Consider the following 19,950-nt stretch of genomic DNA (forward strand, 5'->3'; position numbering starts at 1 on the left):
TTTGCTACATATTTTTTTAGATGACAAGTTATGCTAATTGTAATTAATATATTGAGTGACTACACTGTACGCATGTGGTGTTATAAGAGACCACAGCTCAGCCCTCTACTTTACAATAGAAGGCTCTGCAATTGGGCCTGGAAAATGCCACCTGTCGTTGACCGTTTCAGTCTTGACAGCAATAAACTACACACAACCAATACTAATGTAAAAAATGTAAGGTGAATAAATTTGTGAAATTCCAGACAAGGAAAAGTAACTCAGTTTAATTCAATACACATCACAGCATGTCTAATCTAGTATAATTCTATGTATGGAACCCAAATATAGTCACACAAATTACCACATTATAAAATGACTAATATACAACAGAAATGACACAGCATGGGTAACAATGGGCAATTTTTTTTTCTTCTAAAGCATATTCTAAAATAAAAATGGTCCAGGATTCCTCTTCATTTGGTCCAGCTGACTTTAGGAATATCGTAATGTTCTGTCAGGGAGTCCAGGTGACGGTTGAAATCCTGCAATACAACAAAAATACCTTTGTTTATTGTAAATGCCAGGAGTTTGTAGAACTCAAATGTCCAAGTGTATTTTCTGAATTACAGTAAATTCATGCAGATGTTTTCAAATAATAAGGTCTTACCTCAACTCTCCGCTTGTGAGTTTTTTCTGCTTTGTTCAAAATTCTCTCCATTTGCTGAAAGAAACATAAAAAAATTGTGTGTGAATATTGGTATTTTAAACAGGAAGTAGGTATTTTTATCCCATGACTAACATTGTCTCTATTTCAGTGCTAGAACATCAGTAGGACAATACATTTAGGACAATAATTATTACCCTCTTCTCTTGCATCTTGTCAAAAGCCATTTGAGCTGGTGTTCTTTTGTCAATGTATCCACTCTTGGTTTCCTCCTCTTCATTTTTATTTGTATTAATTTGCTGCTCCAAACGATGCTTCTTCTCCTTGTTCTTCTTCTTCTTTCTAAAAGAGTAAAATAATGCCAACAGATGAAGGGTTGTTAGTGAGGAGTTAGCTAGCCTGCTACATAGCTAGCCTAAACCAGCTAGAGCTTTGAGGTAAATACTAGATTAGGCTTATATGTTTGTTTACTTTTATTTAACTAGCCAAGTCAGTTAAGAACAAATTCTTATTTACAATGACGGCCTACCAAAAGGCCTCCTGCGGGGACTGGGGTTGGGATTAAAAATCTATAAATATAGGGCAAAACACATCACAACACTACATAAAGAGAGACCTAAGACAACAACATAGCAAGGCAGCAACACGTGACAACACAGCATGGTAGCAACACAACATGGTAGCAGCACAAAACATGGTACAAACATTATTGGGCACAGACAACAGCCCAAAGGGCAAGAAGGTAGAGACCACAATACATCAAGCAAAGCAGCCACAACTGTCAGTAAGAGTGTCCACGATTGAGTCTTTGAATGAAGAGATTGAGATAAAACTGTCCAGTTTGAGTGTTTGTTGCAGCTCATTCCAGTCGCTAGCTGCAGCAAACTGAAAAGAGGAGCGACCCAGGGATGTGTGTGCTTTGGGGACATTTAACAGAATGTGACTGGCAGAACGGGTGTTGTATGTCGAGGATGAGGGCTGCAGTAGATATCTCAGATAGGGCGGAGTGAGTCCTAAGAGGGTTTTATAAATAAGCATCAACCAGTGGGTCTTGCAACGGGAATACAGAGATGACCAGTTTACAGAGGAGTATAGAGTGCAGTGATGTGTCCTATAAGGAGCATTGGTGGCAAATCTGATGGCCGAAAGGTAAAGAACATCTAGCCGCTCGAAAGCACCCTTACCTGCCGACCTATAAATTATGTCTCCGTAATCTAGCATGGTCATCTGAATCAGGGTTAGTTTGGTAGCTGGGGTGAAAGAGGAGCGATTACGATAGAGGAAACCAAGTCTAGATTTAATTTTAGCCTGCAGCTTTGATATGTGTTGAGAGAAGGACAGTGTACCATCAAGCCATACTCCCAAGTACTTGTATGAGGTGACTACCTCAAGCTCTAACCCCTCAGAGGTAGTAATCACACCTGTGGGGAGAGGGGCATTCTTCTTACCAAACCACATGACCTTTGTTTTTGAGGTGTTCAGAACAAGGTTAAGGGTAGAGAAAGCTTGTTGGACACTAAGAAAGCTTTGTTGTAGAACATTTAACACAAAATCCAGGGAGGGGCCAGCTGAGTATAAAACTGTATCATCTGCATATAAATGGCCTTGGGGTACTCCCTTTGTGACAGGCAGTGGCTGAGACAGCACATTTTCTGACTTGGAAAAACACTGCACTCTTTGAGAGAGGTAGTTGGCAAACCAGCCCAAAGACCCCTCAGAGACACCAATACTCCTTAGCCGGCCCACAAGAATGGAATGGTCTACCGTATCAAAAGCTATGGCCAAGTCAATAACAATATCAGCACAACATTGCTTAGAATCAAGGGCAATGGTGACATAATTTAGAACCTTTAAGGTTGCAGTGACACATACATAACCTGAGCGGAAACCAGATTGCATACCAGAGAGAATACTAGACATCAAGAAAGCCAGTCAGTTGATTATTGACAAGTTTTTCCAACACTTTTGATAAACACGGCAAAATAGAAACAGGCCTATAACAGTTAGGATCAGCTTGATCTCCCCCTTTAAATAAAGGACGAACCTTGGCTGCCTTCCAAACAATGGGAACCTCCCCAGAAAGGAGAGACAGATTAAAAAGGTTGGAGATAGGCTTGGCAATGATAGGGGCAGCAACCTTAAAGAAAGGGTCTAAACCATCTGACCCATGACAAATCAGGACAGACCGTTTCACTGAGCAGCCATTACGAACACAGGCTGTAAAACAGTGATCACTAAGGTCATTACAGAAAACACCAGACTGATACCTATCAGGATAATTTGTGAGGATAACATCAAGCCTTTTCTGGGTGTTTGGAGTCATACCTTGTGGGATTGGTAATAATCTGGCAAAGATTTAGGGAGCCCCATTGCTTTAGGACTTTGTCAGGTGGTTTAAGCATGTCCCAGTTCAGGTCACCTAGCAGGACAAATTCAGACTTAGTGTAAGGGGCCAGGAGTGAGCTTGAGGCAGGTTGGGTAAAGAACGGTGCTGATGGACTGATGGCCGGTGCACTTAAAAGCTACATACATTTGAGAAGGCTAACACTATGTAACTATTTACAGTGAACAAAATACGATTTAGTTGTTGTTAAAAGCTACATACATTTGAGAAGGCTAACACTATGTAACTATTTACAGTTTACAAAATATGATTTAGCTGTTGTTACCATGTTTGATAGTTAGCTAGATGGTTAGCTTAGCTGGCAAACTCTTGCAAATTGTAAAGTCTACAAAACGCAGTCCACTCTGTGATATATTCTAGTTTTGGAAACAGAAAACTGTATGGAGATGTTTTATTGATGAGAAAATGTACAGTAATGTCGGCCAAAATTCATCTCACTCCTACTTCCGGCCACTGGGCTTCCTCTCATCACCATATTTGGCAGTGAGTGGAAACGCCAACCGGATGCTTCACATTTATAAATCTGGTGAAATATCTGGCTCATTGTTCTAGCTGTATTAGCTGGTTTATAGGGACAGAGAGGTAACTACTTTGCTCCTTTACTCAATTTTAAACATAGTAAGGTGTGGACAATTTTAAGAACACATTGACTTATAAGTAATAATAACATGAAATACATACTTTTTACCTGCGGAAACGACGCCTATTCCTTTCAATTTCAGGGAACCTTTTTGTACGGTGGCGTATTGATCCGCCATATTTGTTGTTGACGTAGATTTCGTTCTTCCTCTCTCGCTGTTACGCAGATGAGTTTCATGAATGGTAGTCTGTTGCCACCTAGTGCAGAGTACCGTGCGTTCATCCCAGTAGGTGGCAGTAACGTGACCAGAAATGGGGATTATGAACGTCAAACACATGCGCAGTGGCCTGTTGTGTTAGCTAATCCCCAACGCTTCACGAAAGGATGGCAGGGTACGGTTTATTCTGCTCTACAATGACAATGACAATGAAATGCCTTGTGACCAATACACCCGTGTGGTTTTGTATGAGTAACCTGTTGTATAAAACTCCGACATGTGGATACGCAAAGAAAGTTGGTAAGTAACGTTAAATGGTTTCTATAAAATGTATAATCTAATCTAGCTAACGTTAGTTCCATTAGAAAATATGTGAGTAATGAACAATACACAGGTACAGATAAATAACAGGCACGGTGAGCAAAAGTTATTTATATGATTACAGTATGAGTAGTTAACATAGATGGTTTAGCTGACAACGTCACGGAAACGATGTGCACGCTTCAATGGGGCAGAAGCCGGTGTGATGTTGTGATTCTGGATGGCCAGGTAGTTCAATAGGGTCCAGCTCCAACGTCATCTCCCAGGGTCTCCATGCTCCCACCTACTGATATGTCATCTCTCATGAAAAGTGGGCGTTTCGAAAGGAACCATGTAAGGAGAAGTGGGGGTTTCTTGGAAAATGTATTCGATAATACCCATGTCTTTGTTTTCACTGATTTCATGGCAATGCTAATATGGCAGAAATGTGCTAGCTAGTGTAACAACAAGTGTGCTTGTGCTACAACAAGTGTAACAACGTATTTGAGACAGCAAGCGCTTATTGTGCAAATGTAATTATTTTTTAAAACAAACCTTGGAGAAGAAACATAGTTTACATGTTGTCAAAGCCTACTTGGACACTGTGTACATTTCCCGTGATAAATAGCCAGATATTTGACCTGGTTCATGTACATTGAACAACACAGAAGCTTTTCAGCATGTTTCTGTACCAATTTAGGGAAACCCTGCTATAGAGTACCACATAATGAGTCATAATACCCATAAAACCTAGCAGTCAAACAAGAAAATGGTTCCAATCATTTTTCCACCATTCATTTTTCCCATAAGGATATTAGAAACACTTCAAATAAGGGCTGCGTAGGCTTACCCTGGCATGAGGTTTTGATAACCATGTAAAGCTCTCTAGGACAAGATGATTTATCAATATATTTGCCTGTATTTACCCCCTAAACATGAAATGCTATTTAGCTGGTAATATGGCTATCATAAAGAACTTCAAATGCCATGATGATCTGGATGAGACTGCCAAATCGAGGCGAAGGTAGTTAATCCAGAGATTCCTATCTAAATTTAGTCATGAAGAAATTGGCTAACTTTCTTGAAATTTACAATTCTTTAAACTGTCTTGTGCAAGTTTTACATTTACATAATACCTGTTAGCAAAGGTGTTAGCTAGAGATGACGTGCAGGAGCTTGCAGGGATTTGTAGTCTTGCATGATGTCTACTTTGATGCTAATTAGCATTTTAGAATCAGAGAGTAAATAAAGCTGAATATATTGATAAAAGTCACCTTGTCCAAGAGAGATTTACATGGTTAGCAAAACGTCACACCAGGGTAAGCCTACATTCTTGCAGTTGACATATGACGCCTCCTGGTGGCCATGTTGGAAGACCACCGCATTCATTCTAATGACAATAGCTGAGTGGCTACCCCAAACTGTATGATAATAGTGCCTAAAACTACAGTGAACAAAAATATAAACGCAGTGTTGGTTTCATGAGCTGAAATGATCCCAGAAATGTTCCATGCGCACAAAAATCTTATTTCTCTAAAATGTTGTGCAGAAATTTGTTTACATCCCTGTCAGTGAGCATTTCTCCTTTGCCCAGATAATCCATCCACCTGTCAGGTGCTGCATATCAAGAAGCTGATTAAACAGCATGATCATTACACATGATCATTGCATCTTGTGCTGGGGACATTAAAAGGCCACTCTATAATGTGCAGTTTTGTCATACAGCACAATGCCACAGATGTCTCAAGTTTTGAGGGAGCGTGCAATTGGCAAGCTGTCTGCAGAAATGTCCACCAGAGCTGTTGCCAGAGAATTTAATGTTAATTTCTCTACCATAAGCTGCCTCCAACGTCGTTTTAGAGAATTTGGCAATACGTCCAAACGGCCTCACAACCGCAGACCATGTGTAACCACGCCAGCCCAGGACCTCCACATTCGGTTTCTTCACGTGGCCAGGTCTGAGACGAGCCACCGTCAGAATTTCTGCATAACTTGTCAGAAACCGTCTCAGGGAAGCTCATCTGCGTGCTTGTCGTCCTCACCAGGGTCTTAACCTGACTGCAGTTTGGCGTCGTAAGCGACTTAAGTGGGCAAATGCTCACCTTCGATGGCCACTGGCACGCTGGAGTGTGCTCTTCATGGATGAATCCCGGTTTCAACTGTACCGGGGAGATGGAAAAAAATTAAATAGAATTTTATTGGTCACATACACATGGTTAGCAGATGTTAATGCGAGTGTAGCGAACTGCTTGTGCTTTTAGTTCCGACTGCACTAATATCTAACAAGTAATCTAACAGATTCACAACAACTATCTTATACACACAATGTAAAGGGATGAATAGGAAATGTACATATAAATATATGGATGAGCAATGGCGTGCTGCATAGGCAAGATGCAATAGATGGTATAGAATACAGTATATACATATGAGATGAGTAATGTAGGATATGTAAACATTATTAAAGTGGTGTTATTTAAAGTGACTAGTGATACCTTTTATTAAAGTGGCCAGTGATTTGAGTCTGTATGTTGGCAGCAGCCTCTCTATGTTAGTGATGGCTGTTTTTCAGTCTCTCGGTCCCAGCTTTGATGCACCTGTACTGACCTCGCCTTCTAGATGATAGAGGGGTGAACAGGCAGTGGCTCGGGTGGTTGTTGTACTTGATGATCTTTTTGGCCTTCCTGTGACATCGGGTGCCGTAGGTGTCCTGGAGGGCAGGTAGTTTGCCCCCGGTGATGCGTTGTGCAGACCGCACTACCCTCTGGAGAGCCTTGCGGTGATACAGCCAGACAGGATGCTCTCGATTGTGCATCTGTAAAAGTTTTTGTGTTTTAGATGACAAGCCAAATTTCTTCAGCCTTCTGAGGTTGAAGAGGCGCTGTTGCGCCTTCTTCACCACGCTGTCTGTGTGGGTGGACCATTTCAGTTTGTCCGTGATGTGTACACCGAGGAACTTAACTTTCCACCTTCTCCACTACTGTCCTGCCAATGTGGATGTTTTGTTGACGTTGAGTGAGAGGTTATTTTCCTGACACCAAACTCCGAGGGCCCTCACCTCCCTGTAGGCCGTCTCGTCATTGTTGGTAATCAGGCCTACCACTGTAGTGTCGTCTGCCAACTTGATAATTGAGTTGGAAGCGTGCATGGCCATGCAGTCATGGGTGAACAGGGAGTACAGGAGAGGGCTGAGAATTCACCCTTGTGGGGTTTTGAGGATCAGCGGGGTGGAGATGTTGTTTCCTACCTTCACCACCTGGGGGCGGCCCGTCAGGAAGTCCAGGACCCAGTTGCACAGGGCGGTGTCGAGACCCAGGGTCTCGAGCTTACTGACGAGTTGTAGTCAATGAACTGTAGTCAATCGTCAGTGGACCTATTGGGGCGGTAAGCAAATTGGAGTGGGTCTAGGGTATCAGGTAGGGTGAAGGGGATCTGATCCTTGACTAGTCTCTCAAAGCACTTCATGAGGACAGAAGTGAGTGCAATGGGGCGATAGTCATTTAGTTCAGTTACTTTAGCGTTCTTGGGAACAGGAACAACGGTGGCCATCTTGAAGCATGTGGTGACAACAGACTGGGATAGGGATTGGTTGAATATGTCTGTAAACACACCAGCCAGCTGGTCTGCGCATGCTCTGAGGACGCGGCTAGGGATGCCATCTGGGCCGGCAGCCTTGCGAGGGTTAACACGTTTAAATGTTTTGCTCATGTTGGCCACGGAGAAGGAGAGCTCACATGCTTTGAGCTGTGTCAGTGGCACTGTATTGTCCTCAAAGCGAGCAAAGAAGTTGTTTAATTTGTCTGGGAGCAAGACGTTGATGTCCGCGACGGGGCTGGTTTTCTTTTTGTAATCCGTGATTGACTGTAGACCCTGCCACATACGTCTTGTGTTTGAGCCGTTGAATTGCGACTCTACTTTGTCTCTATACTGACGCTTGTTTGATTGCCTTGCGAAGGGAATAGCTGCACTGTTTGTATTCGGTCATGTTTTTGGTTGCCTTGCCATGATTAAAAGTGGTGGTTCGCGCTTTCAGTTTTGCGCGAATGCTGCCATTAATTCACGGTTTCTGGTTAGGGAAGGTTTTAATAGTCACAGCGGGTATAACATCGCAGATGAACTTGCTAATAAACTCGCTCACCGAGTCAGCGTATACATCAATGTTGTTGTCTGAGGCTATCCAGAACATATCCCAGTCCACGTTATCGAAGCGTGGAATCCGATTGGTCAGACCAGCGCTGTATTGACCTGAGCATGGGCGTTTCCTTTTTTGTTTCTGTCTATAGGCTGGGTGTACACAAAATGGATTAATGGTCAGCGTTGCCGAAGTCAGGGCGTGGGAGGGCTTTGTATGCATCGCGGAAGTTCGAGTAGCAATGATCCAGAATTATGCCAGCTCGTGTTGGGCATTCAATATGCTGATAGAATTTAGGGAGTAATGATATTAGGTTAGCATTGTTAAAATCTACTTGGGGGGGTTATACATGGCTGTGACTATAATCGAAGAGAATTCTCTTGGAAGATAATGCGGTCTGCATTTGATTGTAAGTAATTCTAGGTCAGGTGAACAAAAGGACTTGAGTTCCTGTATGTTGTTGTGATTACACCATGAGTCGTTAATCATAAGGCATACACCCCCACCCTTCTTCTTACCAGAGAGATGTTTGTGTCTGTCGGCCCGATGCGTGAAGAAACCGGGTGGCTGTACCGACTCTGCCAACATATCCTGAGTGAGCCATGTATCCCAGAAACAGAGAATCTTACAATCTCTGTCTTTCTGGAAGGCAACTCATGCCCTAATTTCGTCCACCTTGTTATCTAGAGATTGGACATTGGCGATTAATATGCTAGGAAGCGGTGGATGGTGTGCTCGCCTTCTGAGTCTGACCAGTAGGCCGCTCCGTCTGCCTCTCCTGCGGCGACCGCTTTTGGGTCAGCCTCTGGGATAAGCAATTTGAATGCACATAGATACTGTGACGTGATCCTGAGGCCCATTGTCGTGCCATTCATCCTCCGCCATCACCTTTCAGCATGATAATACACGGCCCCATGTCGCAAGGATCTGTATACAATTCCTGGAAGCTGAAAACTTCCCAGTTCTTCCATGGCCTGCATACTCACTAGACATGTCACCCATTGAGCATTTTTGGGATGCTCTGGATTGGCGTGTACGATGGCGTGTTCCAGTTCCCGCAAATATCCACCAACTTCGCACAGCTATTCAATATGAGTGGGACAACATTCCACACGCCACAATCAACAGACTGATCAACTCTATGCAAAGGAGATGTCGCATTGTGGCGGTCACTCCAGATACTGATTTTCTGATACACACCTCTGCTTTTTTTAAGGTATCTGTGACCAACATACGCATATCTGTATTCCCAGACATGTGAAATCCATAGATTAGGACTTAATGAATTTACAGTTGAAGTTGGAAGTTAGCCAAATACATTTGAACTAAGTTTTTCACAATTCCTTACATTTATTCCTAGTAAAAATTCCCTGTTTTAGGTCAGTTAGGATCACCTCTTTATTGTAAGAATGTGAAATGTCAGAATAATAGTAGAGTGATTTATTTCAGCTTTTATTTCTTTCATCACATTCCCAGTGTGTCAGAAGTTCACATACACTCAATTAGTATTTGGTAGCATTGCCTTTAAATTGTTTAACTTGGGTCAAACGTTTCGGGTAGCCTTCCACAAGCTTCCTACAAGTTGGGTGAATTTTGACCCAATCCTCCTGACAGAGCTGGTGTAACTGAGTCAGGTTTGTAGGACTCCTTGCTCGCACACGCTTTTTCAGTTCTGTCCACAAATGTTCTATGGGATTGAGGTCAGGGCTTTGTGATGGCCACTCCAATACCTTGACTTTGTTGTCCTTAAGCCATTTTGCTACAACTTTGGAAGTATGCTTGGGGTCATTGTCCATTGGATGACCCATTTGCGACCAAGCTTTAACTTCCTGACTGATGTCTTGAGATGTTGCTTCAATATATCCACATAATTTTTCCATCCTCATGATGGCATCTATTTTATGAAGTGCACCAGTCCCTCCTGCAGCAAAGCACCCCCACAACATGATGCTGCCACCCCCGTGCTTCACAGTTGGGATGGTGTTCTCCGGCTTGCAAGCCTCCCCCTTTTTCCTCCAAACATAACAATGGTCATTATGGCCAAACAGTTCTATTTTTGTTTCATCAGACCAGAGGACATTTCTCCAAAAAGTACGATCTTTGTCCCCATGTGCAGTTGCAAACCGTAGTCTGGCTTTTTTATGGCGGTTTTGGAGCAGTGGCTTCTTCCTTGCTGAGCGGCCTTTCAGGTTATGTCGATATAGGACTCGTTTTACTGTGGATATAGATACTTTTGTATCTGTTTACTCCAGCATCTTCACAAGGTCTTTTTTTGTTGTTCTGGGATTGATTTGCACTTTTCGCACCAAAGTACGTTCATCTCTGAGACAGAGCACGTCTCCTTCCTGAGCGGTATGACGGCTGCATGGTCCCATGGTGTTTATACTTGTGTACTATTGTTTGTACAGATGAACGGGGTACTTTCAGGCGTTTGGAAATTGCTCCCAAGGATGAACCAGACTTGTGGAGGTCTACAATTCTTTTTCTGAGGTCTTGGCTGATTTCTTTTGATTTTCCCATGATGTCAAGCAAAGAGGCACTGAGTTTGAAGGTAGGCCTTGAAATACATCCACAGGTACCAGGTACACCTCCAATTGACTCAAATTATGTCAAGAAGCTTCTAAAGCCATGACATCATTTTCTGGAATTATCCAAGCTGTTCAAAGGCACAGTACACTTAGTGTATGTAATCTTCTGGCCCACTGGAATTGTGATACAGTGAATTATAAGTGAAATAATTTATCTGTAAACAATGTAGATGTAGCACAAAATAGATGTCCTAACCGATTTGCCAAAACTATAGTTTGTTAACAAGAAATTTGTGGAGTGGTTGAAAAACAAGTTTTAATGACTCCAACCTAAGTTTATGTAAACTTCTGACTTCATCTGTATTTAAATTGACGCATTTCCTTATAGGAACTGTAACTCAGTAAAGTCTTCAAAATTGTTACATGTTGCGTTTATATTTTTGTTCAGTGTAGTTAATTCATCACCATGTCATTTTCTGAACGGTATATGGCTACTCTAACAAGGCAGGAAAGACAACAGAAAAATATATGTTTACAGATTTCCTGCAGTCATGAAACACCTTTGGTGACACCAAGGAGATAAGACTCATAAACTGTAAGAAAAGGGAAGAAACAGTTTTTTGCCCGTCAAGATCTGAACCCAGACAGCTGTCAGTACAGGTTCTGCTACGGTTATTTCATCAATGGTAAGTCTACTCGTTTTTTTTGTTTAGCTGTTATGCTAACCAGGTGTTAACAACAACACTAAGTTAGCCAAAATTAGCTAGCTAGATAGCTTGTAGTCTAGCTAAAAGCATGTGTCGAGTGAGTTTCAAGTTTTGGGGAAGCAATTTTTTCACCATATGCACCTTGATAACAAAGGATTGCATGCATTTATTATCGCATTTGCAGAGTAATGTAAGCCTACTATTCCTAATGTGATGAGTAGATTGGCTATATCAGAGTATTTTTTTCCCTTTGTCTGGGAGAAATGTGGCCTTTGATAAATATTTCCTACATTTCTGCTACACTTTATATAACTGGAGACATTAGCCACATCTTTTTTAATACGATGGTAGGCTAGGCCTACTCTGCTGACACCGACAACAGATCATTCCTTGTCTTGAATGTAATCATGTAATCTATGCCTATGAAAAGTAGTCATGGCTAGAAGGGATGGAGCTTTTGTCAAATTGACGTCAAAAGTAAAACAATCATTTTAGCTAACCCTTTTCCTTACCTTAACCTAATTATCCTAACCTGCTACTTGAATACTTCTAATCTGTAACAAATAGTCAAATTATGTTAATTTGACAAAAGATGGATACATTCTACCCATGTAGAATGTACAATATGAGGTCCATATAGCCCCCCCCCCCAAAAAAAAACAATGATCATTTGAGAACTTTATTCATAAGAGGGAAAATGTATGGACATTACAGCATAGGAAAAATGTCTCAATGGATTAGGACAACCTGCTGTGTTGACTGGTTGTTCCAGCCCAACAATATATTTAATCTTTATGACACTAAAACAACTGAATGAATTAAACACAACCAGACAATTAAGAGCCCTGGTGGTATAGGTGACCTGAAGAAGTGATATTCTAACATCAGGTGTCCTTTATTTGTTTATGTACTGTATGTCGACTGGATTCCCCCTGTGAAGATGAGCAGTGCTGCAGCAACATCAGTTTCTTCTATAACTTCGTCCTTTTCCAGATATGAAAGGAGACATCCCTCAGTTATACATTTATTTTGGAACAACATGTAAAATGCTTATTTATATACTTATTTATGAAATTATAAACATACTGTACTTTAATAATAGGCTATATTGTTGTTTGGGTGAAATTAAAAGTGTTTTGTCATTTCTGCTTTGCCTTGCTTTATTGAATAAAAAGTATTTCTTATAGCCTAACTAGTAAATATATATATATATTTAAACACATTTAGCATAAACAATGTAATTGTTGTGGTAGTCTTAGGAAAACCATTTTCATTATACCAGTGGCACTTCCAAAGTGCCACTCGGATCTTCTGGGAGAAAAGTGTCTGGCATTGAACATGGTGGTGGATGTTTTAAGCTAAAGATCCCATCTCCTGCTTCTAGACATTTCACCACCTAGATTACAAGGGTTGGATTTGCACAAAACTATTTCATGTCAGCACAATGCATGTAAAACATCTTTTATAATGATTAGCCTCATACATTGTCTACTGGTATCGTTTTAAAAATTGAGAACATGTACTGTAGCTCAACAATATGTAAACAATGTGTGAGTTAGGCTAATGCCATCATACTGTAGGCCAGTGTTTCCCAACTCGGGTCCTCGAGTACCCCCAATGGTACACAGTTTTATTGTAGCCCCGGACAAGCACCCTGATTCAACTTGTCAACTAATCATAAGGCCCTCTGTGTTGAATCAGGTATGTTTGTCTGGGGCTGCAACAAAACTGTATGCTGTTGGAAGTACTCAAGGACTGGAGTTGGGAACCACTGCTGTAGGCCTATGGCTGCATTGGTGTTGCATGCCGTTATCAGCTGCAAAATGGGTTCACATGGCTGATATCCTGAAAATAGTGACAGTCAAATAAATCTAATTGGAGAGCTTACAACTATGTAATGTTCATTTGAGAATACAACACAGACAAGATAGATTCCCTTACCCTCTTTACTGACGGATTGTGAGCTGTGATCAATCAACATTAACAATAGTTTATCTTGAATAATAGTTTGAAGTTAACAAGTTTGAACACTTCAAAGAATCAACACTTTCATATAATTTCAAAGTGTACTAGTAAGCTAACTCATATGTAAAGGTTAGACATCTTAGTAACAAGTAGGCTATTATTACTAAAGCATAATTTAATCGGGCGGCAGGTAGCCTTGTGGTTAGAGCGTTGGGCCAGTAACTGAAAGGTTGCTAGATCGAATCCCCGGGCTGACAAGGTAAAAATCTGTTGTTCTGCCGCTGAACAAGGCACTGTTCCTAGGTCGTCATTGTAAATAAGAATTTATTCGTAACTACTTGTTCAGGTTAAAAAATTAATAGGATTTTTTTAAATTCTGGTGAAAAGAATGCATTAAATACCAGGGTTGGCAAACCTCGCTCCACTGATCCCTGGTCTACTGGGTGAGCTGACTTCTGTTCCAGCCCAGCAATAGTACACGTACAGTGCCTTTGGAAAGTATTCAGACCCCTTGACTTTTTCCACATTCCACATATTCTAAAATGGATTAAATTAAATTTTTTCCTCCTCAACCCCATAATGACAAAGCGAAAAAAGGTTTTTTGAAATGTTTTGCAAATGTGTGTGTGTGTGTGTATATATAATAAAATAATATATATGAAATTACATTTGTAGTGATGAGTTGTAGCGTTTTTTATTTTATTTTATTTTTTAAAATAAATTTTATCCCCTTCTCCCCAATTTTCGTGGTCGCTAGTAATTACTATCTTGTCTCATCGCTACAACTCCCGTACGGGCTCGGGAGAGACGAAGGTCGAAAGCCGCGCATCCTCCGAAGCACAACCCAACCAAGCCGCACTATGAGACTCCAAATTATTATTATTATTATTTATTTTTTTAAATTTTATCCCCTTTTTCTCCCCAATTTTCGTGGTCGCTAGTAATTACTATCTTGTCTCATCGCTACAACTCCCGTACGGGCTCGGGAGAGACGAAGGTCGAAAGCCACGCGTCCTCCGAAGCACAACCCAACCAAGCCGCACTGCTTCTTAACACAGCACGCCTCCAACCCGGAAGCCAGCCGCACCAATGTGTCGGAGGAAACACCGTGCACCTGGCCCCCTTGGTTAGCGCGCACTGCGCCCGGCCCGCCACAGGAGTCGCTGGAGCGCGATGAGACAAGGATATCCCTACCGGCCAAACCCTCCCTAACCCGGACGACGCTAGGCCAATTGTGCGTCGCCCCATGGACCTCCCGGTCGCGGCCGGCTGCGACAGAGCCTGGGCGCGAACCCAGAGACTCTGGTGGCGCAGCTAGCACTGCGATGCAGTGCCCTAGACCACTGCGCCACCCGGGAGGCCCTTGAGACTCCAAATTGAGCTCAGATGCATCCTGTTTCCGTTGATCATCCTTGAGATGTTTCTACAACTTGATTGGAGTCCACATGTGCTAAATTCAATTGATTGGACATGATTTGGAAAGGCACACATAGAAGGCCAAACTGAGCTCTTGGGGGAGAAGGGCCTTGGTAAGGAAACTCTTTGGCCTGAATGCCAAGCGTCACGTCTGGAGGAAAACTGGCACCATCCCTGCGGTGAAGCATGGTGGTGGCAGCATCTTGCTGTGGGGATGTTTTTCAGTGGCAGGGACTAGTCAGGATTGAGGGAAGATGAACGGAGCAAGGTAGAGAGATCCTTGATGAAAACCTGCTCCAGAGCGCTCAGGACCTCAGACTGGGGCAAGGTTCACCTTCCAACAGGACAACGACCCTAAGCACACAGCCAAGACAACGCAGGAGTGGCTTCGGGACAAGCCAGAGCCCAGACTTGAACCCGATCGAACATCTCTGGAGAGACCTGAAAATAACTGTGCAGCGACGCTTCCCATCCAACCTGACAGAGCTTGAGAGGATCTGCAGAGAAGAATGGGAGAAACTCCCCAAATACAGGTGTGCCTAGCTTGTAGCGTCATACCCAAGAAGACTTGAGACTGTAATCGCTGCCAAAGGTGTTCAACAAAGTACTGAGTAAAGGGTCTGAATACTTATGTAAATGTGATATTTCAGTTTTATTTGTAATACATTTGCTAACATTTCTAAAAAACTGTTTTTGCTTTGTCTTTATGGGGTATTGTGTGTAGGTCGATGGTGGGGGGGAAACCATTTTAATACATTTTAAAATAAGAGTATTCAGGTACAGTTGGATCTGTGAAGACCTCTAGTGTGAGGTAGCTATCTACTTGCTAGTAGGAGTCTATATGCCGCTTTATGGTCAGGATGCCCACAGTGATGCACAGTTCCGATCATAACTTCCTGTGCAATCAAAATAGCTCTTTCACCCACACCCACTGAATAATTGCCTGTATCCTCTGTATGCCTTTGCTTGTCCATATTATCTCTGTAAATGGTGAAGTTTATCTCAAGGCACTGCATCTTTAGATTACATCTGAATGTTGCCTTGCCACATAACATTCAGGACAATATCAAGTTTCAAGTTGTATTAGTCGTATGTACAGGATACGCATGGTATACATCGTCCAACGAAATGCTTAGTTGAAGGTTTCTCCTCGACAATGCAACAAAAATAAATTAAGAAAATGGAATATAAAGTAAATGAAAGTAGAATAGAATAATACATTTTATAATACAGGAAGGCACAATTTATAGTCCAATATTTACACGTGTATTGGGGAAGGGGAGATGGAGGCAAGTGTATAAATTGAGCAGTATAATAAGAGTCTGGTAGCAGCAGGTGTGTGTGTGCATGTGTGCTAAGGTCCGGAGAATCAGAGCAGGTGGTCAAGTCCAGTTCAAGTGTTCAGCAGTCTGGTTTGTAGATAGAAACTGTTGTTATCAGACCTCATTCTCCGATACCGTCTGCACGACGGTAAGGGAGATAACAGCTCATGGCTGGGGAGTGTGGGGTCCTGATGATGCTGCGTGCCTTTCTCAGGCACCGTTTCAAGTAGATATCCTGGATGGGTGGGAGCACGGTCCCAGTGATCTACTTGGCCGTCTTCACCACCCACTGGAGGGCCTTGCAATTGTGGACGGAGCTATTCCCGTAACAGACCGTGATGCAACCAGCCAGAACGCTCTCGATGGTGCAGCGGTAGTATTTGGAGAGGACCCGGGGCGGAATGCCAAATTTCTTCGGGCTTATTAGGAAGTAGAGACGCTGTTGTGCCCTCTTGACAAGCATGATGGTGTTGTTGGTCCATGTCAAGTCGCAGAGGATCTTAAAACGTGTGACTCTACTGCAGTCCCGATGATGTGTATCGGGGCATGTTCCCTCCTCTGCTTTCTGAAATCAACAATCAACTATTTTGTTTTGCTCACATTGAGGAAGAGGTATTTGTCATGACACCACAATGCCAGTTCACTTACCTCCTCCCTATAGGCTGACTTATTGTTGTTGGTTATCAGGGCTACATCCATGGTGTCGTCAGCAAACTTGATGATGGAGTTGGTGTCGTGCAAAGCCACACAGTCGTGAGTAAACAGGGACTACAGCAGAGGAAAGAGGACACCCCTGGGGGGCCCCTGTGTTAAGAGTCAGTGTGGAGGAGGTGTTGTTGTCAATCCTCACAGCCTTTGGTCTGCCTGTCAGGGTGTCCATGTTCCAGTTGGAGAGGGTGGGGTTGAGCTTGGAGAGAACAATAGTGTTGAATGTTGAACTGTATTCAATGAACAGCATTCTCACATACTGTAGGTGTTCCACTTGTCCAGATGTGTTACGGCCATGTAAATAGCGATGGAAATGGTATCTTCCGTGGATCAGTTGGGTCTTTAGCCAATGTTAAATCTATTGCATTAATTAATTTACCTGATTTTTAAGACTTTATATCTATAAATATGGGATCAATTAGATGTATTTAACATAACACTGGGCAAAAATGCAGAAGAGCACAAATCTTGAGTCCAATCTTGTTCATGTTCTCTAACTCATTGTTTCCATGTTTTGTAGAACAGTGATAGCGATGCTGAAGTGTTGAATGAGTCATAACAGGTTTTTATCCCAACTTGTTTTCTCTCTGCCAGCTGCCAAAGGGAAAGGCAAGGGCATCGTGAAAGATGTGCTGAAGGGGCCAGAGGTGTGTAAGGACCCTGTGAAGCTCACCTCTCATGCTGTCGGAGTCAACATTTTTAAGCAAGGAGACAACCCTGCACTTAAACCACACAAGGAATACCCAGAGTGGTAAGTGCTCAAATGTGGTACTACCTTGACAAAGAGAGCTGGAGATCAGTTATGTTTTTGTGGGATATTTTGAGCTATAGCTTTCACTTGAAAAATATAAATATATCCTGTTAATGCTCTACTTCATGTCCATGAATATCAGCTTTTGTTATAAACATGTAGCGTTGTGTGTTTTTATTAATGAATAATTACAAAAGCTTTATAAACAATTTAAGTGACACCAAGCTTCTGCCTCCCAGGCTGTTCCAGTTACAGCTGGGTCCCCTTAAGGATATCCATGAGCTGAAGCCAGATAGCCGTGAATACTGAAAGGTCCTGAGGAAGGAGCACGTGGCGCTTTAACAGGTTACACATAGGGAAGAAGCTGTAGGACCTGGGGCAGCGATCAGCTGCTCTACAGAACGGTGTTCTCTGGACACCAGACACTATAGCACAGCTGTAACTTGACTGAGTCAATACTCTCAGCCTGTATGTCATCTTTCTGCTGAAAAGGAATAACCCATCACCTCGAGAACTTGGACTTTGTACTGTAAAATAAGGCAAATAGAAAGACCTGGATTTTGAATCCATCTCAACTTTTGCATTTTGATTTCTAATCTCAAATGTTACCATGTGTAGGCTTCTTTGAAAAGGATGACGCATACAGACATGTTATTTTAGAATTATGTGAGGGAATGAGTTTTGATTCACACCTTGCAGATAGCATCTGTAATACTCTGTGAACATACAAAATGATTTATCTTTTGTCTCTCCCTGCTGTCTCAGTATGTGTAGCCCATCTATGATGCTGTCTGTTCAAGAAGTGTATGACATTGTTGGAGGTATACAAAGCGTGTGAAAAGTTAGGATTTGGCTTGACACCAATCACATCAGAAGCAAAACGTCATTGACAGAAACAAACTTGAATTGTTGTGTCGTTGTCCTCCGGTGGCTAGCTAGCTAAAATCGTCCCTTTTCATGGATAGAGACAGGGATTTGGAGTTTTGGTTTTACTTTATTCTCCGTGCTGGCCAATTATTATAAGGGAGATTCTGATCCAACCATAAATTCAAACATTGTGCCCCTGGCCTGAGAGGATGGAAGTTCAACATGTAGCTAGATGTAGTTCGCTAATTTTAATTAACTGGCCTGGTGTATCGTTGCCCATGAAATGAAGTTAGGCTAGCGAGCAAGCATTTAAGTCAGGTAGCCTAGGGCAACAACAACTATAAAAGTGTAGGATGGCATTTGCATTTCCCTACAAGTAGGGTGAGTCAACATGTTTTTTCTACTTACACACACACAGAACTCAGTCCCATGGACAGCCACATCATATTTAGCTTAAGTTGATTGGACTAAATAGTTGTTGGTATCTTTTAGTAGTCAGATGAAATGTAGCACATGGGGATGTGTGAAACTTACTCCTCAGCCTGAAGTGTCCACACTTGCGCCAGCTAATAGCTAGCTTTTCGCGTAGCACCGACTGGTAAGACGTTACAGGAGGGCGGTCACGTGTGCTAGCACCGCAGAGGTCCCAAGTTCGCGTTCAGAAAAATGAAGGCCTTGTTTATTCTCGTCACTTGTCAGTGAGAGAACACCTAAATACCTTTTGAGATCTGCTTATTTCGTGCAAGATTTTGTGTATCAATGGTGAATAGAATGACTGTTTTGATTATTCTGTAAGTGATTATTCTACACAGTGGCGTGTTCATGGATGCCAAGGGAAGCCAGGCTTCCCCAAATATTTGACCAATACCAAAATATTAATAAAATTATATTTCGTCTCTGTTTTCATAATTTGAGTGTCTGAATCTCACTGGAGAAATGATCGGAGTGAGGGAAACAGCGCCCCGCTGTCTCAGTATGTGTAGCCCATTTATCTGTTGCTATCTGGACCTAAAAAGTATAACATGTTGCCCCCGTAGCATTTGATTGAATGATACCAGCAAGCATTTGGACAAAACTTCAGTGTCGGTTTCTGGTCTGCTTGTGTTGATGTCCTGCAGTAGCTAGCTTGCTAAATCCTCCCATTCCTAAACCATGGATGGAGATGGGGATTTGGACTTGTTGTTTTGACTTAATTCTCTGTACAGGCCAATGATTGTGATGGCGATTCTGATCTAACTATAAATGTATATGTTGTGCCACTGGCCTGAGATGATTGAAGTTGAATATGTAGCCTAGCAGGCTCCCATTAACTAGCTAGCAAGAAAGGAGGTTTGCATTGGCATTCAACTAGTCTACAAGTATGGTGAGTTCCCAAAAAATGTTTTGCTTAAGCACGCACACCCACAC

At 42.3% G+C, this 19,950-nt stretch overlaps 2 protein-coding genes across 2 annotated transcripts; one reads left to right on the plus strand and one right to left on the minus strand.

Moving 5' to 3' along the window:
* Nucleotides 1-244: 244 nt before the first annotated feature.
* LOC120054723 (protein FAM32A-like) lies at nucleotides 245-3,850 on the minus strand. Its single transcript, XM_039002276.1, has 4 exons — nucleotides 3,732-3,850; nucleotides 844-988; nucleotides 650-703; nucleotides 245-524 (listed from the first exon to the last, which is right to left on the minus strand). The coding sequence occupies exons 1-4, from the start codon at nucleotides 3,806-3,808 to the stop codon at nucleotides 456-458; spliced, it is 345 nt and encodes a 114-aa protein (XP_038858204.1). The 5' UTR covers nucleotides 3,809-3,850; the 3' UTR covers nucleotides 245-455.
* Nucleotides 3,851-3,874: 24 nt separating this feature from the next.
* Nucleotides 3,875-19,452, plus strand: LOC120054722 (39S ribosomal protein L54, mitochondrial-like). Its single transcript, XM_039002275.1, has 3 exons — nucleotides 3,875-4,147; nucleotides 17,520-17,676; nucleotides 17,916-19,452. Exons 1-3 carry the CDS (start codon nucleotides 4,015-4,017, stop codon nucleotides 17,983-17,985), a joined length of 360 nt encoding a protein of 119 aa, XP_038858203.1. The 5' UTR covers nucleotides 3,875-4,014; the 3' UTR covers nucleotides 17,986-19,452.
* Nucleotides 19,453-19,950: the final 498 nt, after the last annotated feature.

Source organism: Salvelinus namaycush, chromosome 10, assembly GCF_016432855.1.
Source record: "Salvelinus namaycush isolate Seneca chromosome 10, SaNama_1.0, whole genome shotgun sequence".
Taxonomy (NCBI): domain Eukaryota; kingdom Metazoa; phylum Chordata; class Actinopteri; order Salmoniformes; family Salmonidae; genus Salvelinus; species Salvelinus namaycush.